The sequence below is a fragment of the Sinocyclocheilus rhinocerous genome, unplaced genomic scaffold, assembly GCF_001515625.1.
Source record: "Sinocyclocheilus rhinocerous isolate Xijiao unplaced genomic scaffold, SAMN03320098_v1.1 scaffold62, whole genome shotgun sequence".
NCBI lineage: Eukaryota > Metazoa > Chordata > Actinopteri > Cypriniformes > Cyprinidae > Sinocyclocheilus > Sinocyclocheilus rhinocerous.
In genome coordinates, this window is record NW_015656585.1 from 398,925 (window position 1) to 410,249 (window position 11,325).

Here is an 11,325-nt window from a genome sequence, read left to right on the forward strand (position 1 = left end):
TCTGCGATCCACCGTAAAGCAAGAAGAAGAAGAAGACGCGTCAAGCGCCGGCTGTTGAACGCGCTCAGGATGAGCTCTGGACAGTTCGGACATTGCGGTGAAAATCAGAGGTAAAAAACATATAAATACTGTTCAGTTTCTTGCACAGACCGATCATTTCGTGTCTTTACACATTAATGTATCGTTACAAGCCGCAGGGTTTAATTTGGTTTTGTTTGTGTATGTTTTTTGACTCTCAAAGCCGTGATTCCCATCCACTTGCATTATAAGACTGACAGACTGCAACGGTTTGACTTAAAAATCTTCGTTTGTGTTCTACTGAAGAAACAAATTCACCTACATCTTGGATGCCCTGGGGGTAAGCAGATAAACATCAAATTTTCATTTTTGGGTGAACTATCCCTTTAAAATCATAGAGCTACAAACAAAGAAAAATGACAGGTAACTTTAATATTGTAAAACTGTACAATATAACACTGTTCCTGTCCATTTTCTAAAATAAATGCTGATGTGAATTAGGGACAGATCAATATATAAAGTAATAGGCCTACATTTTTAAATTACTGGCATCGACTACTTAAAAGAAGTGGAATTAATAGAAATGTATTCAAAAAATGTTAGTATATATCTTTTAGGGAATATTGTGATAACTAAATATTCATTTAATTTTAGAACTTTTCAGCAAATTTTAGAATTATACTACAGAATCAACAAGGAAACACTATAAGCAATGAATGTATGATGGATACCTGCTAAGTTTTTTCCATGTCACATGCTGTCTAAACGTTTGATTTGTTACCTGGCAGTTAAGGCCATGGTATCCCTGAGGGCAGGTGCACTTGTATGTGCCGTAGCTGTCCTGACAGGTGCCTCCATTCATGCAGGGTCTGGAGTCGCACTCGTTGATGTCATGCTGGCAGTAGTTTCCAGTGAACCCCGTTGGGCACAGGCAAGTGAAACTGTTGATGCCATCCACACATGTGCCGCCATTAAAACAAGAGCTGTTTGAAAAAATAATTATGATTATCAGTCTTATTTACTACATTAATTTACCATCTTGTAGTTTTTTAAAGGGGTCCTATTATGCTTTTTCACTTTTTTAATTTTAGTCAGTGTGTAGTGTGTATGTTTGGGCATAAAAAAGAATCTCAAAGTCCACTCCAAAGGGAGATATTTCGTTTTTTAAAAATCCCTTTTCAAGAACTACAACGAACGGCTCGTTTGGACTACAGCGTTTGTTTTCCGGGCCAAACAAAATCAAGACTTTGTAAAAGAGCATAATAGGGCCCCTTTAAGTAATATATAAAGGTGTGTGATGACTCTATAGTTGCATTGTCCTTTGTTTACCAGAGGGGGCACTAATGGACAACAGAGGAGGAAAAAGTGCTAGAGGCTTTTTTTCTGGTACACTTTACCATGAGGTAGATCGGTTGACTGACAAGGCTAGACTGTAACAACGAGACTCTGAAAACTGAGCTGGGATCAGTGTTCCCATGATAGCCGTGTTGTATAGAGCAATAATGTTGAAATATCTTTTCAAGTCAGAAATGATTTTTTTTTTGTTTTGCTTTGTTTTTGAAAGAGGTCTCTTATTCTTACAAAGACTACATTTATTTAATCAAAAATACAGAAACACAGTGGTATTGTGAAGTATTATTACAATTTAAAATAACTGTTTTCTATTTTAAAATATAATTTATTCATGTGATGGCAATTACTTAAATTCTTAAGTATTTGTAAGAGTTTTATATTTGTGAAAACAGCATGTTTGCTTGCACCTCTACTGTTGTGCAGAAATGGCATATAGGGTTTGAATTTTTAGGTTGGGCAATTGTTTTGTGATACATATCTGTTACTGCTTCGTCGATATGTGTTTGTCTTGTTGCCTCTTGATTGTAAGAGTTTTCTGTTGCAGCTAAAACAGTGACTGTGAAAGGTCACTATTTTTTACAGAAAAGATACAAATAAGAGTGCCGTTGTTACCTCTCAGTACAGTCAGGTGTGTTGTTCTCACAGTGAATCCCACTGAATCCAGGTGGACAGGTACAGGTGTAACTGTTCACACAATCCATGCAGTTCGCGCCGTTTTTACATGGGTTACTGTCACATTCATTAATGTCCTCCAAACATCTGCTCCCCCGGAAACCTGGTAGGCAGGTGCAAGTGAAGGCGTTCACAGCGTCTTTGCAGAAGCCACCGTTACTGCAAGGGTCTACAGGAAAAGGACGGGGTTAGACATCAAGGCAAGATCAACTAGACTGAACTAAGGCTGAAATGGGACACTCACTGGGTTTGCAGTCGTCAGTGTCTGTCTCACAGTTGCGGCCTGTGTAGCCCGATTTACAACTGCATTTGTAGCTGCCAATAGAGTTTTGACAGATGCCGTCATTTCGACAAGGGTTTTTGACACATTCGTTGATATCCACCTCACACGTTTGGCCTACAATTGAGGTAGAGCACAAAGTATGAATGTAGTTATGCATAATATTGAGGCTAGGATAAAATTTCTTGTTAGTTTGGTGAATGTTGTACCTTGCCATCCTTCAGGACACACACAAGAGAAGCTCTCATAGTCTTCGGACTCCTTACACACACCTCCATTCTTACAGGGTTTAGGGCTACATGGGGCCAACAGGGTTTCACAGTTCTCACCTGGAAGATAAAATATATAAAAAAACCTGAAGCATTAGAAAAACTCCACATTGTTTTGGCATTCAGTATGTGTTTTGCATTTAAGATGTTCTTAAGAGACATTCTTCCTCTATGAAGGCCTAAATTTAGAAGGTGACACTATGTTTTAGTACAGGTTCTGTACCAATTCCTCTTTTCTCTGTTGGAGATAAGACAGTCAGTCCTAGCAAAGCAAAGCACATTTGGCCTATCTATTTCCACGACGGCCGGCCCCTGCAGGAAGCCAGCAGGTTTTCCTGCCATTGTCTGGCCATTTGCGTTTCTGTGAGAGAGGAAGTAGGGCAAACAGGAAACATGACAGGCTACTGTTCCCACCCTGGTACGACTAGATTTTTGTTATTCTTGATATAACGCTGTGTGGATTTTTCCAAAAAGATAGTCACTGGGAATTAATATGATTTCTGTTCCAGAGGCAGAACATCATTATCTGTTTTGTCAAATAACACATTGAGAGGAAAGAATGTGTCGTCTGTTGAAAACATTTTCCTGTATTCAACAGAGATACTTGTAGGGCTCTTGAGGGGCCTCTGTCAACAGTCTGGAACTAGATTGATGGAGGAGGGTCTGTTGTTCCTGACTTTGAAATTGTAATACAAACTACTCATAATTTAAAGTGGTTTAAGTATAGTAAAATTAGCAAAATCTATCAAAAAGTAATAGCCGCACTAAAGCCATTTATAGACCCCATCAAAAAGGTTAAAAAAAAGTTTAGTTTTGTTTTTCAGGCTTTTAATTATTCAACTAATAAATAAATAGGTTTTATGTGTTTTTTTAGCTTTAAGGTCTTAAAATTTGTCAAAATGTACTTTAGAATATTCTATAGATAAAAAAAAAAATTCAGAAGGTTTTCTTCATGAAAGTGCACTAAAAATATTGATAAATCATTTTGCACTTTCAGGCGTATCTGAAAATGTGTTTAATAAAATGCTTCTAGAATGAGAATCCTTCCTTTAATTAGCAAATCACTGTTCATGTTTATGTCTTAAACTAAAGGGTATTGGCTATTTACAAGAAATAACACATCACAACTTCCTGTTTCAATGGGAAATACATCAACACAGGAAAGAAAGCTAATTGTCAGAATGTCATCATGGTCTTTAAAAAAATAAAACACTTACTTAAAAATATCTTTTATATGTAACCAGAAGAGATCTTTTTTTCTATCAGTACTTAAAGTTTACATCAGACATTCTCAAACATTTCTGTCACTCGAAACCCTTTGAAGTCAAATTTGTACTTGAAATCCCCCCTGAGATTTTGAGTTAATATTTCAATAGTTTAACAACCCATTTGCATGTTCACAGCTCTCTGATGTAAACTGATAAAATACAGGTAAACTAATAAAACTAATCAAATAAAATAGCTTTACTTTTTTATGATTTAGTTGATTAGTAGCGTTTCATCAACTCCCAAACTCTCAAACTGGTTTAAACAGCTAAACAGTCACATACTACATTACGGCTGTCAAAAAAAAATTCAAATTTCGAATATTCGTCGAATTTAAAATAAAAATCCACATTCGAATGCAAAAACGTTGCATTCGAATTTTAGGTGTGCGTTAAGGAGGTAGCCTTATCCGTGGCGCACGAGATGTGATGACGATGTAAGTGTCATTGCATTTTAATGTTTTTCTTAGCCTATCCAGTTGAAGCCACTAGATGCGGCGCTGCTGCTGCGTTGTTAATTACAAATATTACGGGAAAAGAGAACATCAATGCGGAGAAGATCTTGTTTACGTCAAAGCTGAAACCAAGCCGTTCACACAGAACGCATATTTCGCGCATTTTCTAGAGGGACATCAATCACCGGTGCACTAGCGTCTCGCACAAGAGAGCCGCATGTTTAGAAAGCCATGTAAAATTAATGCAAGTTCAACTTTGAAAAAAACATATCTCGAGACTTTATGGCGGGTTTTTTCCCCATCTGACTGCAACTCGTGGTTTTAAATGAAAAAATGCACTTTGTGTGATTGGTTTATCGGCCCTTTGTATTAAACTATGCATACATACATGATGCTGTTTTGTTTATAGTTGTTTAAGCAACTTAATTAATTATAATTGGTTTATAAACATTATTTGAAACATTATGCACGTTTTTTCCCGGATAGTCTTGTTATCTTATGCTCGATGTGCGCTCTTGTGGCCTCAGGAGAGAAGCCAAAAGCTTTTCTTTACCCTAACTGAAATTATGCATTTTAAATTCAAATATAATTCGAATTTTGATAATATTTAAGCACAAAATTCGAATTTAGTTTTTCAGCCATTTTGACAGCCCTATACTACATGCTGGTGAAAAGTATTACAATCCACAAATAACAATCTCAAAATGTCATGAATAAAGCTAAACTCATACCAGTGTAAGGCAGCAAACAGTTGCATTTGTATCCAGCCACGTCATCGATACAGGTTCCTTGATTCAAGCAAGGGTTGGAGGCGCATTCATTGATATTTGTTTGGCAGTTGGGACCTATAATTAAATGTTAGAAAAACACTGTGTGTTTGAGTGGGGGTCAAGAGGGCATACCACATAGGGCATACCACATATTCTGTACATTTGCAGAATAAATTATACGAACCACTGAAGCCAGCACGGCATGTGCAGACGTAGCCGCTGGTCATGTCCTTACAGGTGCCTCCATTCATACAGGGGTTGGACTCACACTCATTGTTATTGATGTCACAGTTGGCACCACTCCAGCCAGAGTCACAAATACAGTTATATCTGTAAGAAATTAGATCTGTTTTACATGGTTTCTGGCTGGTCTAGAACAAAACATCAGGTCTTAAGCTGAATTGAGCTGGTTTGCTGGTATAAGGTCTATTTTTGTTTGTTTGTTTTCAGGGGGGTTGGATCCAGTATGCCATCTTGATCATATTGATCATGCAAAAACCAATTTTAAACTGGTATTGGTACTTGGTTTTTCTAGCAGGGTGACATAATTTGTTTATATTATCTACAGAATCTTCGGAAATCATTCTAATATGCTGATTTGCTGCTTAAGAGACTTCTTGTAATTATCAGTGTTCAAAGCAGAGATTCTTTGATAAATAAAGTTCAAAAGAACAGCGTTTATTCAAAATAGAGATGCTTTGTAACATTGTAAATGTTAAAAAAAAATCAATTTAATGCATCCTTGCCAAATAAAAGTATTAATTTCTTAACAAAAAATCTTACTGTCCCCAAACTTTTCATATGGCAGTGTATGTATGTAAATAATACACACCCATTGACTTTGTCTTCACAGTGTCCATGAATACAGGGGTTGCTAAGACATTCGTTGAGCTGTGATTGGCAGGTCGGGTCATGATACCCCTCTCTGCACAGACATGTAAAGCCATTGACTCCATCAACGCAGGTTCCACCATTGTGACAGGGGTTGATGGCACATTCATCAATGTTGATGTTACACATTTTCCCTACAAAAAAAAACAAGACAGAATTATGAAAATGGTTAAAGAGTGTCACATGTCGTATGGTAGTCAAAATAACTTCTGAATCGACTGCACTCATTTAGCCATTCCATGTTTTTCTTGAAATCCTAGGCTTAAGGCCTAGCTTTTAGACTCCACTTCAGGCAGCACCACTATTTACTAAACGCAATGCCAGCATAAAAGCAGAGGTTTCATTTGTCACTTGTCTTTAAAGCACCGGCCAACTTCCCCCTGTTAAAAGATCGACTTTCACAAATCTTTTCTCCTTTCAAACTCCCAGATGTCCTGGAGATCTCTGGCTGAATGAGGGAGCGGGCTGGCTTGCGTGTCTGCTCGGCAGACATGGGATTGGGCGAGACTGTAAGCCAACACCACGGCCCAGGCCAAATGTGTGCTCGCTGACCAGCTGTCTCTCCCCACCCTGCTTTGTTGCCTGTCTCACCTGCTGAACTCTTTGTTGACTCCCCATCTCTTCTACAATGATAAAGACCTGGGCTCAGTGAGTATACCACCTAGACTGCCTTGATAAAACCACAAACGCAGTGGCTTTTCCAAAACTTTAAATGACCTAGTGGAGTATGTTTCACTTAAAGGTGTAATAGGTGATTGTCTTCAGAAAATTTTTTTGTTATGCTGGTTGAAAGTCTCTTCACATGCTGCGCAGTGTCTGGATGCTAGGGTGCGAGGACTGGAATTGGGAACCGCTGATGTAGCCTATTGTATTGTTGTCTCTGGTATTCTGGTCTGTGAGAGTATTGCGTTCAGGGGGCGTGGCTTTGGATGGCGATTGCAGGGAGGGTGGGACGTTCGCTTTCAGTGCTATCAGGCTAAAGTTAGCATTTTCAAAGATCTCCTACTGGACCTTTAAGTATCAACTTTGTCTCAGATGTCTCTATTAAAAATCTAAAAAATAAGACTTGTTGACATGCAGTAAGAGTTACACAGTGAATGTGGTTAGTATAGTCTTGGGAAAAAAATTATGTTTGAGTTCATATTGAAAACAGTTATCTTGGCAAATCAGAGCACAGTCTGAGACATTGTTTAGATCTCTTATGAAATACTAGAGGATACGCGTAGGAGTACAAGAAATTGAGTACATGTAGCGAATCAGCTCATGGGGAAATATGAATAATTAATCATAACTAGTTATAATTAATTATAAATATTTAGATCCACTGTAGATATTTACTTGACCTCTCAGGGTCAACTGTCTGTCAATTCTAAGAACGTTAATTTCCTGGTTAAGGGAAATAACTTTCTTACTGTACAACTCTACACAGAGCCTGCAGCATAAATCTGCATGATTAGGGACGCCAGTTATGAGTAAACAATGAACAACGTCAAGTGTGATACAAATAAGACTTTATTAACTACATAAACACTTAAACTAGTCCAACATTTTCCTATGAATTAAATTAGTAGAAAAGTCCATTCCTACTGTGCCTTGGGGATTTTCCTTATGGAAAAGGCAGTGATTTTCCCCACCTAAATTCCATTAGGTCGTAAATGTATCTGGTCTAGCAAAGGTGTCGTGGTTGCCATGGGGACCAGGGGGGGCCTGGTGTCGTTGCAGACATCCTGGCACCCAGTTTATTGGGTGAGGGGACTGTGACGATTTGTTAATCTAATGAATAACTGATTTGTTAAATCAAATGAAAAATTGTGTTTGATTGGTCCAGACGCTACATACAAATAACTTTAGAAAACCTCTCCATTTGCTAACCTATGCAAGACTTCATGCTAGACCCCACATCCACTCTCCAAAGCCATGACCTCCCAAGACATAGGCAGCCGCCCTAACAATTTTACCTATAGAGTCTAGAGAATTTCTCAGGACACCTATTTTAGTGGCTAAACCAGTTAAGCGCAATACATAGTCATGGTGTTTATTGCTTACACAACCCTGAAACAAATACTTACCCTTAACCCTAAACTTAATCTGAGTGTAGAGTTGGTAGCAAATCCTGATAGACAGCACGACTGTCCCGATCAGATCCATATGTGACTTTTCTGAACTCTTACCTGAATCCATAAATTCTGAGCTTTTCTTGACAGGTGACTGAGCTGATCAATAAAAATAGCTTGCGGGGTGGGGTTTGTGATTAACTGATTTTTTTTTAAAAATAGGCACAATTGATGTATATTGCTGTATACATGAAAATAGTTTTTTCTCGTTTTTTTCTCTCAGTAGTAAAAACGAACATCAGAATTAGCAGTTTTACACATTTATCTCTTTATTTAATTGTAAAGTAAAATATCTACTATGTACTTGTAATCGATAGCTATTTAGGTAGAAAACCCACATACACAGAACACACACAAAATATTATCAATTAATAATTATGCAAATTTCAGTCTGTTTTCAGTGTTTTTGTTCAGACTTTTTATGGTCTTTTTATATTTTATAGACCTTTTTGAAGCTTGACAGCTCATGGAAACTATTAACTGTTGTATGGAAAAGATATTTGTAAAGATTTTTGTCTTGTTAAGATCTTGAAAACTGAACAGCATATGGGTTTGGAATGACAAGAGGGTGAGGAAATAATGACCATATTTTCTTTGCTGGGCGAACTATCCAATTGAATTCTCATTTCAAATGATGAGATTTTTTTTTATATTTCAGCGCAGCTGCTGTTTATCGACGTATGAAGCACACGATCTAAGACCACTCACCTGTGTATCCCGGTTCACAGGCACACTCGTAAGCATTTATCTTGTCAATGCATCTTCCAAAATCGCAGGGATTGCTTTGACAGTCATCTAGGTTAACCTCACAGTTAGCACCTGTTAACACAAAATAGAACTTAGAATAGAGCTTTTGACAAGCAGGAGTTCACATTTTCGACCATTACAGTAAAAGTGGCACCTGCGGTTCCTTTAGGGCAGATGCATAAGTAGGCATTCTCACGGTCCTGGCAGGTGCCTCCATTTTGGCACGGCTGACTGAGACACTCATTAATGTTGATCTCACACAGACGGCCTGTAAAACCAGCACGGCACATACAGGTGAAGGACGCCATGCCGTCTTTACAAGTGCCGTAGTGACACGGGTTGGATAGACACTCATCTACATCTGTTTCACAATGCTGCCCTGTGTATCCTAAAAAGGAAAACAGATTCATTTATTATATTTATTATGACACACATTTCCTCACATTTATGCCCTGGAATTTCCATGTTTTTCCATGACTCAGTGAGAAATTTATAGCCAAATAAATATTTTAGAGCTGTAAAAATGTATAATCACAACATAAATATGTTTTATGTATTTTTATGACTTTTTTTAAAGCTGAAACAAGCAGACGGCGTCTTCATACCTTCAGCGCACTGGCAGGTGTACATGTTGGGCCCATCGATACACTTGGCCCCATTTTTACAGGGGGTGCTAGCGCACTCATCGATGTCGAACTGGCACTGACTCCCCGAGAATCCTGAGAGGGAGACGAGAGGATAGGGGAGGAGGTCAATACAAAGATTCCTCTGGTTTGCACCCGCTTCATTCCTCCACACTCGTATACAACATGGCCAGCGTTCATTAATACTTGGCTGTAAGCTTTCCCCCTTTCTGTCAGGTTTTCAAGCTGCTTTTCAACCAACCATCACAGTGAGAGGGGGAGAAGGGTGTAAAATGGCGGTAAAAACCTTTCAAGGCCTCCTGACCAAGGGCACCAGACAAAGAGGAACTGTCTATTCAGTGGCATGCCAAGCCATGCCGGTTGCCTCCTTTGTCCCGTAGAAGTTTTCCATCACAATGTGCATTCTCCCATCCAGCCTTTGCCCCCCTCTCTGAGTCCGTCTCACCAAAAGAGCCCCACGCAACCCCTGACCTCATGCTATTCAGCAACCCCATCGCTCAGGAACCCCCAACATTTGTGCTTTCTCCCTCAGTTATTTTAATCCCTCGCTAAAGATGTCTGCTGTTCAAATATACAGTCTGAACACATTAAGGGCTACAAATCCATCAGTTTGGAGATTTATTGGACATTTATCATAGTTCTGTCATGACAACTCTTGGAGGGATTGGCATGGTAATGTACATGATAATGTTAATGTATTTGGTCTTGGCGGAATAGATCTGCTATGCTGCTGCTGCTGCAGCAGAGCAAGTACCGAGACTTGTTACTGCCAATAAATCCACAACATGCTGCTGTGAGCATGTAAGAAGTATTGCTGCTGCAAATATAACATACATGAAATAACCATGTGAACCGCATGTATTAATAATATATTAAAAAAATAAAAAATAAAAGTGACGTGACGTGTGGCAAAGTATGGTGACCCATACTTGGAATTAGTGCTCTGCATTTAACCCATTCAAGTGCGTAAAAAAAATTGTTGGTATGCAGTTCTTAAGGTGCTGCGTGTTAGTCTTCGTAGCCTACCTTCAGACTCTATGACATTCTGGTCTCTAGATATGGCTTTAGTGTAAATCTATGGGATTTTTCTGTCCTTTTTATCATCAAGTCTGTCAAGTCTGACTTGTATTATTACAGTGATAATCCTGATAACAAATTCCAAACTTGTTTATGCCATTCCCACCATTCCCAGGGCATCTGTAATCAAGGAGTGTCCCATGCATCTTCAGAACAGGAATTTCTTCCGAGCCTCTAAAATGCCACATTTTAAAAAGCGCCCATTGTGGTTGCTATGGATTCAGTGTGTACACTACTGAAAAGGATCCCTGCGCCGCATGCTGAAAAGGAGCTCTGATTTCCATCTGAAACAGTGAAGGGGGCCTAGCTTCCACTTCTTCAGCTAACTATCTCCCAAAACTCCTTTACACCGCTCTTGGGGGTCCCCGTAGGCCCCTCCCCTTACACAACCTCATCATGCCTAATATTGTACCTCCGCTCTACCCTCCTTCATTTATGCATGAATTCCTCTGCATCCTAAATGTGCTGTTTTTCAATAAGAAGAGCCTTTCACAAACCTACATTTTCAACAAAATTAGTTTCACGTCATTGGAACTGGACAAAGGATCAAAGTAGGGGCAAAAAGTATTCTTACAATAAAAATGTTAGATCGCTACTAATAAACATTTGAATATGTATTAGAATATATTTAGAATTTCTAAACAAACATTTCTCAGGTAAACAATTATTAATTAAATTACCATTTTATATATATATATATATATATATATATATATACCATTACCAATTATATATAATATATTATATTATATTATATTATAATATAAATT

General features: G+C 38.4%; 1 protein-coding gene across 3 annotated transcripts in view; it reads right to left on the reverse strand.

The window, feature by feature from the left end:
- LOC107720248 (neurogenic locus notch homolog protein 1-like) overlaps positions 1 to 11,325 on the reverse strand; it is a 56,879-nt gene that overhangs the window by 14,948 nt on the left and 30,606 nt on the right. For all 3 annotated transcript variants that reach the window (XM_016527897.1, XM_016527898.1, XM_016527896.1), the window contains 10 exons: positions 9,440 to 9,553; positions 8,989 to 9,222; positions 8,796 to 8,906; positions 5,915 to 6,107; positions 5,267 to 5,412; positions 5,044 to 5,157; positions 2,533 to 2,652; positions 2,288 to 2,440; positions 1,984 to 2,212; positions 800 to 1,001 (listed from right to left, as the gene is read on the reverse strand). In XM_016527897.1, the coding sequence (XP_016383383.1) occupies positions 800 to 1,001; positions 1,984 to 2,212; positions 2,288 to 2,440; positions 2,533 to 2,652; positions 5,044 to 5,157; positions 5,267 to 5,412; positions 5,915 to 6,107; positions 8,796 to 8,906; positions 8,989 to 9,222; positions 9,440 to 9,553 (1,616 nt within the window). The remainder of the gene's footprint in view (positions 1 to 799; positions 1,002 to 1,983; positions 2,213 to 2,287; positions 2,441 to 2,532; positions 2,653 to 5,043; positions 5,158 to 5,266; positions 5,413 to 5,914; positions 6,108 to 8,795; positions 8,907 to 8,988; positions 9,223 to 9,439; positions 9,554 to 11,325) is intronic.